The sequence below is a fragment of the Diabrotica virgifera genome, chromosome 7 (genome assembly GCF_917563875.1).
Source record: "Diabrotica virgifera virgifera chromosome 7, PGI_DIABVI_V3a".
Lineage (NCBI taxonomy): Eukaryota > Metazoa > Arthropoda > Insecta > Coleoptera > Chrysomelidae > Diabrotica > Diabrotica virgifera.
Genome location: NC_065449.1, coordinates 10956435 through 10977212, shown reverse-complemented (window position 1 = coordinate 10977212; position 20778 = coordinate 10956435). Strand labels below are relative to the sequence as shown.

Genomic DNA, 20778 nt, shown 5'->3' with positions numbered 1-20778 from the left:
GGGAAAGATTCAAGGAAGGCGCAGCATAGGTAGGAGAAAAATGTCCTGGCTGAGAAATCTCAGAGAATGGATTGGATGCATCTCAACTGAACTCTTTCGGGCTGTATTGTCAAAAGAATATCAATGATGATTGCCAACCTTCGTCGCGGAGATGGCACGTAAATAAGAAGAAGAAGCAGCATCGAATGCTTTCCTCGGTCACCACATTGGCCTTCCCTGGATTTTTGTGTGAGAACATCTACAAAGTAAAATCTATAGAGCAACACTCGTATCTTTAGACAATTTACGTCAAGGAATTGTGAATGAATTCCTACAACATCACTCCGCAAATACTTCGGAATGTGGAAGAACGTTTCGAACAAATCTTTATAATTATATGGACGCTGGAGGTATTAATTTCACCATTCGATCATCTAAAAAATAAACCAACAAACGATATCTCATTTGACCTCCGTTGTCAAAGTAAAATAATCGAAAATGTAGGAAAAATGTGTCCCTCATTAATCAAAAATTGACCTGTTGGGTTTTTCAAAAATTGTGTCGTAGTTCCTGATAATGCCTACGTTTCGCTTTAGTCCGGCCACCCTGTATGTTGCGTTTTGTTTAGTTATGAACATTATTCTTGATTAGAAATTACTATGGCCAACTCATTTTTTTATCCGATAAGAGAATCTCTTAATACAGAATAAACAAGCAAACACATAAACATCACTAGCAAATTTTCGAGGAACTATTGTTATTGCAACAAATTTATTTAGTTTAAACTTCGACATGATGTTTCTCCTTTCACGCCAGCACCAACAATGAGAATAGTCGTTTTACCCGTTATAGCGTACCAGAAAACCGATTAAAAAATCAAAGCTCATTTACTATGGGCGCTATGGGTGCTTAGAACCAATGGCCAGTGCATTGGTTTCTTTAATTCGAAGGAACAATCATTTACCGCTATAAAAACAGGGCGAAATGTTGTCGAAGGTCATTTTCGGTATTTGAATATGTATATAAACACAGGGTAAAATGAAAATAGTATCAGTTTGGTCCTGTGTCTCAGTCAACTACTCAACATGAACTCCATGGTAAGCAGTTTTTAAATTACACCAAATATATTATTATCTTCTATTTTTATTCTTGTGGTCAGATTTTTTTTAAGAAAACTCTAAAGCAATCACAAGTGGGATAGAAAAATAAAAATTTTAGTAAGTACACTTAGAGAATATCCATAAACTTCTTCTTCTTCAGCCTGTTTGCATCCACTCCTGGACAAAGGCCTCCGACCATTCACGATAGTTTCGCAGCCAAGAAATTCTTCTTGGTTCCACTATTCTACATCCAACTATCTTTCCTTGCATTATGAGCTGAAGTGTTTTGAAACTTAGTTTCTCTAGAGAAAACTCCAGTTTTCTGTTCTTAATGGTTATCATAACTTCAGGTTCAATATTCAGGTTTTTCAGCACCGCCTAATTTGTAATTCTATCCATCCAGGACACTCTGAAAAAGAATCTGTAGAACCACATTTCAAAGGCCTCCATCTCTTTGAGGAGTTCGTTATTTATTGTCCAGCTTTCTACGCTGTATATCAGTACGGGAAATATATAATACCTAACCATTCTAGTTCTTAAGGTCTTCAAAATATGCAGTAGAGTCAACATTTTTTTTTTCATTTTGACGTATGCCGTTCAGGCTTGTTCAATGCGTGATCGAGTTTCTTCTAAATGTGTGTTAGTCTCGTTGACAAGAGTTCCAAGAAGTTTGTATCGAGAATTTATCTTATATATATCGGATGTTCTACAGCATTCGCCGTTTCCCGCATCCTATTCGCCATGCTTTTCGGTCACGAATATCTTCCTCGTTGAGTTGTCTACTCTTCATTGCTTTCTCTACATCTTGTAACCATGTTCTCTTCGGTCTGCTTTTTTTTTTCTTCTCTCGGGTGGTGCATACTGGATCATTTTCTTGGGCCATCTTGTTGGTCCCATTCTCTGGACGTGCCCGTACCATATCAATCTTTTTTGTTCTATTCTGTCTATAATATCATTTTTTACTTCCATTCTTCCTTTTATTTCTTCGTTTGGGATATGCTGCAGTTTAGATATTCTGCAGCTTCTTCTAAGCGCGTCCATTTCTAAAGCTTGTAGTCGTTTATTTTGTCGGTCTTTTACTTCCCACACTTCCGAGTTGTACAGGACAATTCCTTCCACGATAGTTTGGTAGATTTTTTTCTTTGTCTGATTTTGCAATCCTGTACTCCACCAAATGCCATTCAGCTCTTTTATAGCTTTTCTTCCTTGACTTATTCAATATTCTATATCTTGATCGCATGTGGAGTTTTTGTCAAAAATAGAACCTAGATATTTAAATTCATCACATCCTTTTATGTATTCCCCTTCTAATTCTAAGTCTTCAGTATCACCTCCGACTACAAGGTATTCAGTTTTCTCCATGCTGATTTCCAAGCCCCATTTTCGGTACTCCTCTTTCAATTTTCTAATCATGTAACTGGCGTCATCTTTATCAGCAGCAATCACAACTTGGTCGTCAGCAAATGGCAACGTATACAAATAAGAATCTCCTACTGGTATTCCCATTGTTTGGCATTTCCTAGTCCAATATTTTAACACATGTGTAAGGTAAATTTTAAATAAAGTGGGCGACAGACAACATCCCTGCAAAAGGCCTTTCGAAGTTTCAAAGGTATTTGAAAGTTTCGTTCCAATTTTAATTGCTGTTGTTGCATTAGTATAGAGATCTTTTATTGTTTGGATGTATTTTCTATTTAAAGTGGTTTGTTGTAATACCTCAAACATTTTTTCTCTGGGAACGGTATCGTATGCTTTTTTAAGTCTACAAATACCATGTGAGTTTCTAGATTTCTAGCAGAACGTTTTTCTAGTAATTGCCTTATGCACAAAATGTTATCTGTGCATGATCTACCTGCCCTAAATCCACTTTGTTCTTCGGAATCTTGCCACTCCTTTTCTATCCGTTTCTTTATTATTCGTCCGTACAGTCTTCCAACTGAGCTGGTCACACTAATGCCTCTGTAATTATTACAATTTTTTCTACCACCCTTTTTGTATATAGGGGTAGTTATGGAGTTTTTCCACTCAGAGGGCACGCCACTATTGCCTGAAAGGCATCCGTTGAATATTTCAATTAAAATTTCTTTTGCCTGTGTCGTGCTGTGCTTAATGAGTTCAATTGGAATACCTCCGGGACCAGGAGCTTTATTGTTTTTCATTTCTCTTAACGTTAGTTCTAGTTCTTGAATAGTTATATCTTCTAGTTGTTCCAGGTTGTTTGGGGCAATGATGGTTTGCTTTATACATATTCCTGTCTATTCTCTTGCAATAGGTTTCTAAAGTATGTTTCCCACTCTTTTATACTTATAAGGGATATCTGGCATCTTTCTTGTACGTTTTGTCTTGTATTTGATATTGTTCTCCAAGCTTCTCTGCTTTTTGTTCCTCCCACAAGAGTGTCTATTTCTTCACATTTCTTCAGCCACATATTTTCTTTGGTTTTAATCACTTCTTTTTTGTTTCCATTCTTATTCTTGCGTAGGTTTTTTGGTCTTCTTAGCAATTGGTACTGAGCCATTTTTGATATGCTTCTTTTTTTCCCTCGTCTTTTCTTTTAAAGAATCTGTAAACCAAGGGTGATGAGTGTTATTTGAGGATTTTTCCCCTAACGCTTCGAATGCAGCTTCATGTAAGCACTTTTTTAGCCGATCATATTTTTCAACTGCTGTTCTTGTATTAAACTGTGTATTGGTTATCTTTTGGCTCAGCCTTAATTTAAAAAGAAAGGAGATTGAATTATCTTTCAGTGCGTCGATGTTGTATTTGAACTGAGGCGGGTGTTCTTCTGTAATCTCTTCCTGGGAGAATTTATCTTGTCCATTAAAAACTCCTCCTCTTCTTTACTGATTAACCCTTGTCAGGGCGAGATGAAATATTGTTAGCTTGCTGTCTTCATTGGCTGCGATCTTGTGCCACATGAAAGGCTTTATGTAGGGCTTTTTCCATCAGTGTCTTCATTTGATCTGCCCATCGAATGGAAGATATTTTTCTTATTGTTCGGCAGTATTATATACTTCCTCGTGCTATCAATAGTTGTATAGTCCCCGTTCATTATTTATTTCGTCTGCTTATAGACCCCTCTCTTCCATTGCACCATTTACTTCTTGTCTCTATGATCTTCTTGGTCTTCCCATTTTTCTGCAGTTGGTGGGGAGCCACTGTAGTATTCTCTTTGGCCATCTTTAACTATTCATCCTTTTGGCATGACCATACTATTTCAGCCGTTTGCATTCTATAGTTTCCAGGATATCAATGTCTATTCTCATGCGCTCTCTGATTTCAGTATCCCTTACGCTATCTCTTGTAGTATAATAATTCATTTCCGCTACTTTTATTTTGGATGCGTCTTTTTTAGTTATTACCCATAGCTCGGAACCATATATAAAGTCATTTTACCCTATGACGGCCGATAATATGCCATTAAGAGATGATCAGTGGGTCTCAAACAGTGGGGCGTTAATATTTAATTCCGATCGCTTGAAAAGTAAAAATATTTAATTTCCTGTATTTTACGTTCAGTAAGAATATTGGATTTTACTCTATCAAAGTAAAACAAAATGAATATAATATGTATATACAAGGCGTGTTAAAAGAAGTGGGACGGAATATTTTGAATACCCGAAATTATTTTGTCAACATCAAATTTATTTATTTACGGGTTTCCCCAATTTCATAAAAAATATACATATATAAAAAATAAGTAGAAATAAAAGGAGTAGTAGTAAAGTCCAGTAAAACAGTAAAAGAAAAGAAAAAACAAAAAATAAAATTAAATGAATTAAATGAAAGTGTGACAGCATAAAATTGTAGTAAGTACATTACAATAAAACTAAATTTAACATACACACAATCCACGTTATGCAGTGACAATACATGATAATAATATAATATAAACCGACATTAATCAACTAACTACAGACAATAAAAAGTTAATAAATTACATAATACAAAAGCATTTTCCATGGCAAAAATTAACAAATCTACTGAAAATATAATATTAAACATTAAACATAAATGTTCATTAAGATCTCTATTTCGCGTAGAATGAAAATTATAAGAATGGATTTGCATGCAGTAAAATTGGCAAATACCTGACAAGTTGCTGGTATGTTCAAATTTGAATAAAATACATCCAGGACTTTACTTTATACAGACACTGTATTAAATATAACCTTGAAACAAACTGGCACTAAATCACTTCCGAGTTTTCAACAAAACAAAAGGTTTAAAAGTTTAAACAAGTGTAGTGATTGCAAAAACGGTTCGCATATTTTAAATAAGATTTTTGCTGATTGTGTATTTTGCTAAAATATTAAATAACACCAAGACAATTCACAACCATCATTTAATTTTGAACGATAAACAAAAGTATAATATGATGACAAGTTTGAATTTGATCGACTTTGTCGATAACAGTGTCGTTAATAGATATTTTTAAATACCATGAATCATTTTCCAATGATTGGGTGGATTTAAGAAATATGTACATATTTACTAAACAATTTTTTTTACGTGTAAACGTGTATAAAGGAGATTATAATAATTATGACACATGGTATTCCTTATATTTTTTAAATAAAATGGTTTTGTAAAGGCATAACTTTGATTATTGGCTAAACCTATATTATACGATACGTCACAAGAAATTAACAAAAAATTAACAAGTAAATTCACTGTTTAAATAAGATAGAGTGCGCTGGAATAAGTGTTACCCCTCTTAATAACCTATTTATTTCTAGCACATAAGCAAAACACTCGGACAGGTCGATTTTTAAAATAATCAAAGTATATTATAACATCACTGTTTAGAACTTTACGCGATCCCTCTTCAGGTGACAGGCAAAACTTTGATTTTTTAAATGGGAAAGTACATGATGTGATAGCTCATTTAAAAGTGTTTGAAATACTGATTACAAAATGTATAATACTTTAATCCTTTTTAGGAGCGTAGGCGCAAAATTTCGATCGAATTCTTTTTAAACGCATTCATTTTTTTCGAATCCTGAGAAAACTACTTTGAAAAATTTAAACGCAGAATAAAAGATTACACTATTACCGAGGGCTGAAAGTCCCTTAGAATAAACAAAAATTTATTTTAAATGATATATTTGAAATAAAATATTCGACTAAATTTTCTTTTTTTTCACCCCTGTGACTTATTAAAACAATCATTATAGAAGTTCTCAGAGACTTTTGACCCTCGATAATATTGTATTATTTCATTCTGAGTTTAAATTTTTTTAAAATGCTTATTAGTTTTCTAAGGATTCGAAAAAAATGAATTCATTTTACAATATTTCGACCGAAATTTTGCGCTTACTTTCTCAAAAAGGATTAAAGTATTATACATATTTGTAATCAGTCTTTCAAAAGCTTTTAAATGAGGTGTCACATGATGTACTTTCCCATTTAAAAAAAAAATCAAAGTTATCACTGTCACCTCAAGAGGGACCGCGTAAAGTTCGAAACATTGATGCTATAATATACTATGATTATTTTAAAAATCGACCTCTCCGAGCGTTTTGCTTATGTGCTAAAAATTAATAAGTCATTAAGGGGGGTAACACTTATTCCAGCGCACTGTATATTCCGTACTATTGCAATAAAATATTAAAACGAATAAACGAAAACTTGTTGAGGAGTGCTGATTAACACAACAGACCAATAAAATGGTATTCATACAGATAGTGTAAAATAATATCGCCGCTCATCTGGTCCGCTAGTAATAAAGTTATCAACATTTAATTGCAAAGCGGTCTTCTTAGGTTGGAAAAAACTTTAGCAATACTTTCTAGGATACTTTTGTATATCCTAGATTTTGTGTTTCGAGTAATGTGATTATTCCAGAGTACACTATTCAGTTGACGTATTGCTGAATTACCTTAACCATCTCTAGTAGCGGTTTTTTTCGTATTTTGACAATCGTTTGTAATGCTTCTTAATTATAAGTGTTTTCTTCACGTACCACTACTGCATACTCTGTTTTAATGGATTAATTGATAAACGGCAAGTAATAGATTCTTTAGACATTTATTTTTAGCAACATGTGTGTATGTTATCTTGATCTTTTGCAAGTATTACTTTTTCACATTTTTATAGGATCACATTTTCTTTTCTAAATATCCAAAACCCCTTACAAATAAATCTTAAATAGCGTAGATGCAGTACAGTCCCGTTTACCACGAAATTTTCGCGTACCAGCGAATTCCTTTGGTCAACTTTAAATTGTTTCTCACTTTTTGTCCAATCTTTATTGAACTCGTCATATCGTCGTAAAACTTCCTCAAAGCATTAATGAAAATCGGTGGAATTTTCTTGTCTTCTAGCACCTGTCACAGCTTAGTCAATAGGATACTGTCATACGCCTTTTTAAGGTCAATAAATACTCTGTGTGTCTCCATATTGTGTTCTAAGCGCTTTTCTACCGTATTTTTATGTAGATACTAAACAACTTCTTTTTTGTTACAGATTGCCTTCGCTTTCTTCGCTATGGTAGCCACCGCCTCTGCCTCTCACCTCGGTTTGGGCTTGGGCTTGGGTGGCTTGGGATGGGGAGGCCATGCTGGCATCATCAACCCACACGCACTTAGCCCAATTGGACCATCTGGAATTGTAACCGGAGCTGGAGCAGCCGGTCCATCCGGAGTCGTAACCGGAGCTGGAGCCGTTGGACCCGCTGGAGTAGTTAATGGACACGGAGCTGTAGGACCAACTGGACCCAACGGACACGGTGCTATCCTTGCTGGTCCCGGAGCCTTAGGTTTGGGATTGGGATTGGGAGGATTGGGACACGCCGGCGCCGGTTTGGGTCTTGGACTCGGCGGATGGGGTCATGGATTGGGAGCTGGCCATTTGGGTCTACATGGTTAGAAAAAAAAATGCAACAAAACTCGCTGTTTATGGAACTGATGTTAAATTAAAATAAAATTTTGTATATATAAAACTCATGGTACTTTTATTCAAATACTTCAAATACTAGCGACCTGTGCAGATAGCCTTTTGCAGCAAAAATTACTATCAATATATTATTTTAGAAAAAATATAGGTAATAATATTATTCAGGCTTTGAAAATATGCCGAATTAAACAGGGTGATTAATAACTACGGGGTAAACCAATCATACAATTTTTTAGATAGTACACCCTATACATTTTCTCATATTTAGGTTCTTTTCATAATCCATGTTCCTACAAAATGAAGTTTCATACAGGATACTTAACGAGTTATGACCATTTTTATTGCTTTCGATAAAGCTATGAAATATAGACACTATATGAAGAAGGAATGAATAAATAACATCTTCAATTTTTTAAATAGAAATACTTATTCCTGTGTAGTAATAAAAAAAATATTTTTATTCAATAAATAACTACTTAATACAAAATATCAACCATAACAATATGCAATGAATATAACAATTAATGTAATATTAAGGAAATAAGTCTAAAGTAAATGTTCAAAATGTCCACCTCCAATGTATGTATATGCAAAGTAACCAATACTCAAATGACTGAGCTATATTTCTGAACATGTGTAACTCAATATTATTAAAAGCTTCTCTTATTATATTTTTCATATCATCTGGCATTGTTGGAGGCTTCTGGTAAACAATTTTTTTATATGTCCCCACATAAAAAATGAACTGATGAGGAACTGGAGCCCTATCGCATCGTGTAAAAACCACATTCTTTTTCTAATATTAAGTGGAACATTTTTAGTAGTAATGGCAAATAATTCAGAAAATACAGATTTATAGTACCATTCACACGAACATTAAAAACATGTTGGCCAATAATATGGTCCCCAACAATACCAATACCAGACATGTGTAAACCACCTAGTTTGACTATGACTGTTAACAAATTGTGGATTGGTTGATGCATAGCAATGAAAATTAGGCAGATGCACTGTTCGGTTTTTGTAAAATGTAGCCTCATCTTTAAAGGAGCACATAATCGAAAAAAAAAATAGTTTGCAATGCGTAAGACCATTGACAACAACCTCATCTGCGATGATAATCATTAACAGTCAACTGTTAATGTAAATGTATGCGGTAAAAATCGATTTGGCTGTCGACTGGCAGTACGACAGTGAAAGTGACACTATAATATCATAAGCTAAGGCACAGTATTGTGATAACAATAATCATTATACTCATGCTACATTTAGGTGCGCTAAATGTTTGCAAGTCAGTCAAGTTCGATTTCTTGTTGTAAATAATCGATTTTTAGTAGTTCCAATGTAACACAAAATCTAGGCATATAATAAAAAAGTTTATTTGAAGAAAGTGTATTTTTTGTTCCTCTTTATGGCGATACAGACTCGTTTTTTTAAATATTTTATTTAATTATAGAGTAATTTCCACATACTAACGTATTTCTCAAATTGGGCTCTGTCACGCCGCCATTCTTTATTCTTCTTCTTAAGGTGCCTATCCGTTCCGGATGTTGGCGATCAGCATGGCTATCCTAACTTTGCGTGCTGCTATTCTTAATAGTCCGGTTGTCGATGTATTAAACCACTTTCTCAGGTTTTGAAGCCAAGATATTCTTCTTTTCCCTGGTCCTCTCTTTCCAAATACCTTGCCTTGAAGAATGAGTTACAACAAGCCATATTTTTGTTCATTCCTCATAACATGGCCAAGATATTCTAGTTTGCGCTCTTTGATTGTGTTAATAATCTCGCATTCCTTGCCTATTCTACGTAGAACCTCAACATTGCGGCTCAAACTCGAAATCGTGGCTTCTGAAAAGAGACTTCATCATTATGAACGCTGATCTCGCTTTTCCTATGCGTTGTTTTATTTCACTTGAGTAGTCCCACTGGCTGTTTATGTTGGTACCATGGTATCTGTAGCTATCGACCCTGTCAATTAGTTGTTGGTTAACCAACAGCTGTGTATTTCAAATTTGGCGCTTGCTGACTACCATGTACTTTGTTTTTTTCGTATTGAGATCAAGTCCGTATTCTCTACTTATATCTGATATGCGCGACATTATTCTTTGCAAACCATCTAGACTGTCTGCAAAAACTACAGCGTCGTCGGCATATCTAATGTTGTTCAAACGCACTCCATTGACTAATACGCCTTCCTGTAGTTCTCCCAGCGCTTGCTCGAAGATACATTCAAAGTATATATTAAACAGCACCGGGGACAGGATGCATCCTTGCCTCACTCCTCTATCTATGGAGACTGCCTCTGTCAATTGGTCATTCACTTTAATATTGGCAGTTTGTTTGTAATACAAATTATATATGATTCTCAAGTCTCTATCATCTACTCCCGCTTCTTTCAAGATATTTATGAGTTTATCATGTTTTACTCTATCAAACGCCTTTTTGTAGCCGATAAAACAAATATACACGTTACAGTCAACATACTTGCATCTTTGCATAAGCACTTGGAAAGCGAATAGAGCCTCTCGGGTGCTTAAGGCATCGCGGAATCCAAACTGCGTCCATGATACCTGTTCTTCGCATTTTTTATATATTCTGCCGTGTATCACTTTCAGAAACGTTTTGAGTAAGTGGCTCATTGGGCTAATTGTTCTGTAGTCTTCACATGTTTTGGCATTTACTTTTTTGGGTAAAGTTACGAAGGTCGACTTTAACCAGCTTTGGGGTATTTTTCCAGTTACGTATATTTTGTTAAATACAGTTGTTATCCATTTTATTTCTTGTCCATCCATAAGTTTTAGGAATTCTACATAAAACTGGTCAGGCCCTACAGCTTTACTATCTTTAGCTCTTCAATGGTAATCGGGGGTCCTGTTTGGCATTCAGTCTCTTCAATGGTATTCTGCCATTCATCTGCAAAAGTTACTTCCACATATTTCTTCCACGTGTCTAGTTTTTCTTCCACACTTAACAGTGGTTTACCTTGGTTATCTGCCAAACACCCAACTCTTCTAGGTTTGTATAAGCCTGCAGCTTCTTTAACTTTTTTGTGCATATTGAATGAATCGTGTTTATGTTGCAATTGCTGGATTTCCGCACACTGTTCCCTTAGTCGTGTATCCTTAGCTATTCTAATTTCTTTTTTGATCTCTTTATCTATTATTTTGTATAATGACATGTCCTGATCTTTGGACTTTCGCCTCTCTTCCGTCATATCTAAAATCTCGTTTGTCATCCACGATTTCTTCTTTATTTTTGGTGGTTTGAGGAATTTCTCACGTATGTCTTGTGAAACTGTATGCAACTTTTCTATCTCCTGATCCATTACATCCGATTGAATAACGGTATTCAAGTTGTTCTGTATACAGCGTTTTACACTCTGTTCTGTGCTTCGATCTTTTAATAGCCTGATGTCGAATTTTGGATTGACACTACGTCTAACCTTCTTTAGCCTGAGCTTAATTTTGCCAACTTATGGTTATGGTCTGACTTGATATCAGCTCCTGGGTATGTCTTGACTGATGTTATGCTGTTACGGAATCTTTTATTAATCATGATGTAATCTATTTGATTTCTCACTATGCGGCATGGAGTGTCTTGAGGTGATTTCCATGAATATAATCTTCTGTAAGGGAGTTTGAAGTAAGTGTTAGTAATCACAAACTCTTCTTCTGCCACAAATTCACGCCATTCTTTATATGTGTGCCAAATATCTCAACAAAATATTCAAAATTAAAGCTGCAACCTTGGAACGCATTTTCCGCGCGGTAGTGTTACCTCTTAAGGTAGATTTCTTTCGCCAAAGTTTGACTAATATAATTTTGACTTGAAATTTGACGCGAGTGCTAATGTGGGAATCCTCAGTAGTAGCTAAAAGAACATCATATTCCTTTTCTTCACTTATAACAGTTTTGTTTCTCTCATTTTTTTCATATCCAACTGACCGAGTGCGAGAAGAACGAATCATTAATTTTTTGAAAGCTCTTACGTTTGGCTTCCTCCGTTCAGGATCTCGCTATGGATATATTCTGGCTAGATGCAAGTAGCCAATTTCTTGAACTATATTCTAGTACCCAAAATGATACTGATTATTTCATTCATATGAGCTTCTGGCCAATAGAAAGCTACAGAAATAAAAATTAAACTGATAATTTTTGATAATATCCCGTCGTCAAGTATATTACGTCAGATGCCCTTCGTTGCTACGAAAAAATACATTCAGTGACATTAATGTCAATTAATGTTTTAAAAATTATAAAAGTGATGGCTTTCAACCGTCAAATATTTATAACAACTGTGTGTTTAATTGTACTAATTTGTACTTAATACATAAATAAATTAAAATAAAATTTTGGTTTTGAACAATTTTATTCATGAAATAATCGCAGCAAATTGCACTCGATCTCTGAAATTATTATCGAATTTTTGCCCTTGTGACACTTTGACATAATTTCATTCCCCTTCGGGTCGTGAAATTAAAACTGTCAAAGTGTGACTCGGGAAAAATTCGATAATTTTAGAGCTCTTGTGCAATTACTACTGATTATTTCATTCATAGGAGATTCTGACCAATAGAAAGCTACAGAAGTAAAAATTAAACTGATAATTTTTGATAATTTCTTATCGTCAAGTATATTACGTCAGATGCCTTTCGTTGCTATGAAAAAATACATTCAGTGGCATTAATGACAATTAATGTTTTAAAAATTATAAAAGTGATGACTTTCAACCGTCAAATATTTATAACAACTGTGTGTTTAATTGTACTAATTTGTACTTACATAAATAAATTACAAAAAAATTTTGGTTTTGAACAGTTTTATTCATGAAATAATCGCAACAAATTGCACTGGATCTCTAAAATTAATATAGAATTTTAGAGCTCTTGTGCAATTACTACTGATAATTCTACAGAAATATTAATTTTTAAAATTTAGGACAAGCGACAAATCAGGAGGAGTAAACTAAAAAGACAGATTCACACACAAGAAAATCACTGGAAAAATCTCCAAATACATATTTTTTATTGATCATATCGGTCTTCAACGGTAAACCATATATATTATGTAATACTGTTTTTTATATGAGTTGATTAAAAATCTAAAAATTAAAGGAATAACGCAGAAAACACAAAAATTGCCAATATAACTTAATTAACCTATGAAATTCCAGTAGTGTCAAAATTTCATAAATGTCATTAGTGTCAAAATTTCATAGCAGTGGAGTAAACTTGCCTGAGGTTGGACCAGTTACAAACAAGCTTTACAGCGCGGTAAATTTTAATTACTCCTCTTGGTTTAAAAACAGAAAATAATAATATGAAAATTGCCATTTTTCCACAGCCTACTGTTTTGCCGTTGTTGAGTGATACCAGTGGCCTTTTACATATTAATAATTAAACTTTCATTTATTAATAATTAAACAAAAATAAAAAAACTTCTTGGCTTAGAATACGGTTGATATAACTTTAATCTAAAACCTGTTACTTTTATGCATATTATTTAGATTTATGTTTTATATTAGCTATTGATTGAATAAGAATAATATTGTTACATTATAACACTATTTTGTTATACACCTGGATTCCGCGTACCAAAAAAAAGTTGGTGAATATCAAGCTGAAAATTTGTTAATAGCTTAACGGTGTTTAGTCGGACAAACTTTGATGTATGGGAACACTGGAACAGGGAAATTTTAATTGTGGAACAGGTTAAAAATTTGGAACCTTAGGCTACGAAAACGTTCCACATATTTTGTCGGACAGAACTTCCAATTGATTTGTTACCATTTCATTAAACTGTCATGCAAAAATCAGACTGGTATTTATCACCAACTGGGCATTTTAATGAGTGGAACAAGAAGAACATGTCAAATGACAGGAATTATATTGGTGATAAATAGCAGTCTGATTTTTGCATAAGTTTAATGAAACGGTAACAAATCAATTGGAAGTTCTGTCCGACAAAATACATGGGGCATTTTCGTAATCAGGCCTATTATGTTATTACGAAAATTGGAGATAATATTCCTAAATTTAGGAAAGTAATAAGTTAAGATATAGGAATGCCTTCATAAAAATTAAAGAGTATCATAAATTGAAAAAATTAAATAGAGGGTTGTTTGTTTAAATAATATGAGAAAATTGTAATTTTTTTCTGATTTTACCTATAGAATATATGCATACTTATATATATTTCAGCAGTATTTGTGTTAAAATGGTTTTGTAAATAAAAAGTTCAAAATATCTTTATATACAGCATTTATTTTTTTATTTTTTAATATAAATAATCTCAGTTCATTGCAAAAATCAATAAAAGTTTATTTCCTAGGAAATGCTATTTGTTATCAACCATGAAGACCCAAATGTCCAGCTCCATGTCCCCATCCGCCAAGTCCAAGACCTAAACCGGCATGTCCCAATCCCAATCCCAAACCTAAGGCAGCAGGGGCAAGGATAGCACCGTGTCCATTGGGACCAGTTGGTCCTACGGCTCCGTGTCCGTTGACTACTCCAGCGGGTCCTACAGCGCCAGCTCCAGTTACGACTCCAGAGGGACCAGCTGCTCCAGCACCGGTGACGATTCCAGAAGGACCTACTGGGCTAAGAGCATGACCAGCAACACCCAATCCCAAACCTAAAGCTCCGGGACCAGCAAGGATAGCACCATGTCCGTTGGGACCAGTTGGTCCTACAGCTCCATGTCCGTTGACTACTCCAGCGGGTCCTACAGCTCCAGCTCCAGTTACGACTCCAGAGGGACCAGCTGCGCCGGCTCCAGTGACGATTCCAGAGGGTCCAATTGGGCTGAGGGCGTGTGGGTTGACGATACCGGCATGTCCCAATCCCCAACCTAGACCAAGGTGGGATGCGGAAGCGGTTGCTACCATAGCGGCAAAAGTGAGAGCAATCTATAAAAAATACAAAGATGTAAAGATAAATTATAAAAAATAGCATATGTTTTAGCATGGGACTAAGCCAATCACAACAATTCTGTTAATTCTATTACATATCTAAAAAAATAAAAAAAACAAATCGGTAACAAAGAAAAAGAAATAAATATTACCATAATATGGATAGAAATAAGAGTAAGACATATACACTCACTTCTTGTCGAGGGGCCCTTCAAGATATTATTTAGACAAAAGTAGACTAGAAAGAAAAACACTGATACATTATGAAAGAATGTATGTAGTATGTTTTCGTTACTATTCACTGCATATAGTGAATCCATTTTTGAAGAGACATTATTATTTGTAAGTGGAGGAATAACAATCAACAGAAAAGCTAAACAAAGATATGCAGATGACACTCCAACTAATATTAAACAAGACAAGCGGTTTTTCTGTGAAAAATGTAGATTAAAAATAAATATATGAAAGTCTAAATATTATGATAATAACATAGAAAACAAATACACAAACAAATATTCATTTGGGAGATGTACCTACCGATAGACAGGATAGATAGAAATACCTTGGAACCTGGATTTCAGAAAATAATGATCAAACAGCAGAAATAAAGGCCAGAATAAAAATAGCAAGAAATATATTATTATAAAAATTAAAACTATTATCTACAATAAAGACATTAGATTATAACTGAGTTTGAGATGTTTTTTTAAGGATGCTTAGAATAGCATCGACACAGAAGAAAAAGAACACGGAAGTATAGAGATAAATGACCAAAAATACGAAATAATAAACACAATAAAAATTAAAGAAAGTTGTAATAACTGGGATATTATATATTGAATGGAACAGGGAAATGAAATACCAAGATTGATAACACAGTGAAAGGTAAGAGAATGAAAGGGTATGGGAAGAAAGAGAGTACCGTGGTTGAAAATTTGAGACTGGTTTAAATGGAGTTCTATTGAATTAACTAATCTAATGAATTTTCAGAGCTACAGTTAATGAATAAGACAGCTGTAAACCAAAACCAAAGAATTAAAAAATATTTTAAAAAAACAACAGATTGAAAAATAATCTGATTCAAATTTTAGAAAACATATTTTTTGTTGTTAGCAAAACACAAATAATCCAAAAATGATTTTGGATTACCAATCAATTATCGGGTAATCGATTAATTAATCGATAATTTATTTATCGATTAATCAATCGACAATAATTAATTTATCGATTAATCAATCAAATATTTTCAAAATGACATACCATTGCGTTCATGTTGAGCTGTTGATATTGAGACATAGGACCAAACTGATACGGTTCTTTTTGCACCCCCCGTTTATATACGTACACAAATGTTTGATTTACCTTCGTCAGAATATGCATTTCGCTGAAAATATCTTTGTAGGCAACAAATCCCAAAAGACTGGCAATATAACCTTATAGTGCCAATATACAAAAAAGGTGAACACGCCAACGACGAAAATTATAGAGCAATATGTTTGTCATCGATGTTTTAAAATATACACGAAACTAGTAGAGAAGAGGCTAAGACAAGAGGTAGAAAAAGAACTGGGAGAAGAACAAGCAGCGTTTAGACGAGAGAGACAGAAAAACGATGGCATTTACATCATTAGAAATATAATAGAAAGAAGTATTGACTCGGGGTAATCCTCAATCAGACATTCTTGGATCTAAGAGCAGCTTCTGACTCTATAGAAAGAAAAAATAGATGGCAGTGTTGGCAAAAAATGAAAGTACCAATTACATTGATAAAAATAACTTAAAGTATTTTTACAGAGCAAACTATATTTTTTTTTAAATATTTCAATAAAAAGAAGCGATTTAAAAACTAATCTGGCTAAAATTTGAAGTAATATATTGGTAATCTAAAAATGATTTTTAAATTACCAATCAATTATCGATTATTTATCGATACTTAATTAATAGATTAATCAATCGACGAATAATTAATCGATTAATCAATCAAATATTTTCAAAATGACCTACCATTGCGTTCATGTTGAGCTGTTGAGATTAAGATACAGGACCAAACTGATACGGTTCTTTTTGCACCCCCCGTTTATATACCTACTTACACTAATGTTCGAATGACCTTCGACAGAATATGCATTTCGCTGAAAATATCTTTTTGCCAATATAACGGTGTATTGAAATGCTTGGCGGTATGTAAATCTTATGGATTTTAATGGTTTTGTTTTCTGTTTGGCTGATTTACGGGTGCAGTTCTTTTAATGCGGATTTTAATTGATTAAAAAATTATTTCCTGGTGTATGTTAAGTGCAATGTAAGTTTGTATAGGTACCAATTTTTAATAAATTCCCCAAAAACTAACTTTTTTGGTGATATTCATTAATAATAATAGAAAAATTAGTCTAGGCGCCAAATAGAGGTCACCGTGTCATTTACAATTCTGATGGACAAACTCAACGGTTTCTTATGGATTTTGGGCTGCTGATTACGAATTTCGAGGGGGGATTTCGATCCGAGTGGTCAAAAAATTGTTATAAACAATTAAATTGTTTATAAATTGTTTATAAGGCTGTGGCTCATAAACTAAAAGAGATAAAAAAAATGTTTCAAATAAAATTTGTTCCCTAATAAAAAACGAGGAAACAACCGTTTACTAAACTTAAATCCGACAATTAGAACTCAAGATATTGTAAAATTAGTGCACAATGCAAATTGCAAATTGCAAAATAAGTATTTTTCGAAGCTTTACCGATGGTAACTCGGCTTCTACGCATGCAAATGAGCCTTATAAGGTGTCCTTTTAAAGCCTAATTAAGAGGCTTCCAAACAAAGTTTGTTAAATTATTTGATCTTCATTTGTTTTAAAGTTATACGCGTTTGAAGTTATAATTTTCTTAAAAAAATAGTACATTAATTTGTTTATAAAGGTTTCAAGCAAACTTGAGCTATAAACATTTATACTTTAATTAATAATAATGATAAAACAACTCAAGAGGGACAATTTGAGCTTACGAAAATGTTCGCAAGTTTATTTTTGGCTAAGATGTCGATATTTTAATGGCGCGCTATGAGGCGCAAGATTGGCTCACAGTCAAGTAAGTATGTATTCTTCGACGCTTTATCGATTGTAACTCGGCTTCTACGCATGAAAATGAGTCAATATGTGATATGTGATATCCACATAAAAATGGATCGAGTTATTTTGCAGCATGATCATTTCATATAAAACGAGCATTTATGATGTGGCGGCATACACACAATTATTGATGGGCCTTGATGATGCTGCAAAAGAACTAGATCCACTTTATATGGATATCATATAGATAATTAGACTCTGAAGCCTCAAAAAGTTTTAGTTTTACTGCCTACAAGAACAGACTTGTACCACCATGTAACTGTTAAAATTTCGCTATGAACTTATGCACATGTAAAAAAGCTGATATTCCCTGTATATCTCTATGCAGATTTGCAGATGCATGAAAAAAATGTTTGTAAAAATAGTGTTAATAAATAATATCAACTTACTTTTTAGTTATACTTCTGAAATATTAGTTTTTAATGTTTTTTTCTCATTTAGCGCAAAAAATAGAAGACAATGTAAATAGAATGAAAGGTGATACGAGGTACAGTATGATGACTTAATTATAAGAATTATATGATAAAATTTTATTAGGATCTTCAAAAATGAAAAATGAAGATAACGTATGTATACATCAGTGGCGGCTCGTGATTTTTACAATAGGGGAGGCTATACCTAACTGTAAAATATCTAGACAAATTTGCACTAGCAAAATGCAAAAAAATGCGCCAAAAAATGTAAATTAAGGCCCCATCTTTTGACCATTTTTTATTTACATTTCATAATATCATCCTAATTCATAATTTCATGACATCATCATTTTAAAAATAGTTAGTCTAATAGTAAAAGTTTAATACCAAAGTTTGTGTCGTTTATTTGTTAACAATTCCATCTATTTGTAAATAGATACCTATGCATATCAAAATAAATACAGATTTGAAGTTTTGCAGTCCATACATAATGAAGCTTCAAATTTTTTAAGATACTCAACTGAATTTTTTTAATTCTAAACGCGGCCTACTGCGAATTCAAAAACACGATAAATTACCGATATTTTGCTTTGAGTTAGAGATATCGGAAAAAGTTATTTGAGCAAGTTGTTCCAAATATTATTATAACCCCACATACCAAATTTCATAACAAAATTCGCACTTTTAGATTTTTCATTATTTTTAGTCAGGACCCTAAAATTCGTTGTCCCGAGACGCACCCAACCACCCAACGGAGCTGAGAAGCTACACTGCCTCCCTTGGTATATCTCCGGGCAGCGTGTGATGGCGCCGTAGATGCCACTGTTAGGAGACCGGGTCTCCTTAAACGCCTGCTGCGCTGCACGGAGCATTAGCAACGGAGAAAGCTGGGCTTCTCGGCTCCGTTCGTGCATCTCGGGATAACCCAGGGTCCTGCCTACAATAATATGTAATAAAACTGAGACGCGATCATGCGTTCTAATGCTAATGCTCCGTACGTATGGATAATTAGTGATAATATGGAATTTACACGTTGTATAATAGCGAGAGTAATTGTTGTTTTCGCGATTCATGATAAACAAAACAGTATAGAGTGTGTAAAAAATTTATGGGGAGGCTGAGCCTCCCTTGCCTCCTCTGACGAGCCGCCACTGGTATACATAGAAATTATAATTTGCATCGAGAAGTTAGCGCGTGAACCTTTGCGCGGTGAGCCGATCTTACGCCTCATAGCGCGCGCCATTAAAATATCGACATCTTGGCCAAAAATAAACTTATGAACATTTTCATAACCTTAAATTGTTCCTTTTGAGTTTTTCTATCAATATTTTTCATTAAAGTATAAATGTTTATAGCTCAAATTTGCTTGAAACCCTTATAAACAAATGAATGTACAATATTTTTAAGAAAATTGTAAATTCAAACGGGTATAACTTTAAAACAAATGAAGATCAAGTAATTTAGCAAACTTTGTTTGGAAGCCTGTTAATTAAGCTTTAAAACGACACTTTCTAAGACTTATTTGCATGCGTAGAAGCTGAGTTACGATCAATAAAGCTTCGAAAAATACTTATTTTGCAATTTGCAATTTGCATTGTGGACTAATTTTACAATATCTTGAGTTCTAATTGTTAGATTTAAGTTTAGTAAACGGTTTTTCCTTCGTTTTTTATTAAGGAACAAATTTTATTTGAAACATTTTTTCTTATCTCTTTTATTTTATGAGCCAAAGCCTTATAAACAATTTATAAACAATTAAATTGTTTATAACAATTTTTTGACCACTCGGATCGAAATCCCCCTCGAAATTCGTAATCAGCAGCCAAAAATCCATAAGAAACCGTTGAATTTGTCCATCAGAATTGGATATGACACGGTGACCCCTCTGGCGCCTAGACTAAATATAAAACTTTTTTTTTTCAAATTCATATAAAAGTGTCAGTTTTTGGATTCACTAACAACCACGCAGGGAGGTTAGTTAGTGAATATCACAAACACAACATCTGCTTCTGATTTAGTTACTATAAAAAAAAACTTGGTCTGACTCCAGGGGCGTAACAGAGGCCCCCGCAGCGTGAAGCTTGCGGGGGGGGCCCAATCGTTTAGGGGCCCCATCTTGTCATCTGATATTATGTAAAAATCTGTTATTGTTATATTATTTTACGGTGTGTGTTTAAAATTAAAAACGTAAATTTCTAAATAGACGTATTTGCCAAGTGAATCATCTCATAATATCTAGAAACGTAATCCCTTCCGGCCTACCGAAATTTTATGGTAACGGCACTAAATTACGTGGTGTACTACGTGACTATTGAAAGACTTGAGAATTGCAATTTGCCGAAATGGGTTTTCT

At 33.9% G+C, this 20778-nt stretch overlaps 2 protein-coding genes across 4 annotated transcripts in view; one reads left to right on the top strand and one right to left on the bottom strand.

Moving 5' to 3' along the window:
* The first annotated feature begins 909 nt into the window (after positions 1-909).
* Positions 910-8022, top strand: LOC114327385 (uncharacterized). The gene is made up of 2 exons (XM_028275983.2): positions 910-1076; positions 7548-8022. Exons 1-2 carry the CDS (start codon positions 1065-1067, stop codon positions 7947-7949), a joined length of 414 nt encoding a protein of 137 aa, XP_028131784.1. The 5' UTR covers positions 910-1064; the 3' UTR covers positions 7950-8022.
* A 6196-nt stretch (positions 8023-14218) lies between these two features.
* The window catches only part of LOC114327384 (collagen alpha-2(I) chain-like), a 35519-nt gene continuing 28959 nt past the window's right edge, over positions 14219-20778 (bottom strand). Inside the window, exons 1-2 of one of the 3 annotated variants that reach the window (XM_028275982.2) lie at positions 16893-17059; positions 14219-14885 (exon numbers count right to left, since the gene is read on the bottom strand). In XM_028275982.2, the coding sequence (XP_028131783.2) occupies positions 14322-14885; positions 16893-16904 (576 nt within the window). In that variant the 5' untranslated portion in view covers positions 16905-17059 and the 3' untranslated portion in view covers positions 14219-14321. Of the gene's footprint in view, positions 14886-16148; positions 16313-16892; positions 17060-20778 lie in introns of those variants that run through there. The other 2 variants (XM_028275980.2, XM_050656464.1) reach the window with 2 other exon arrangements.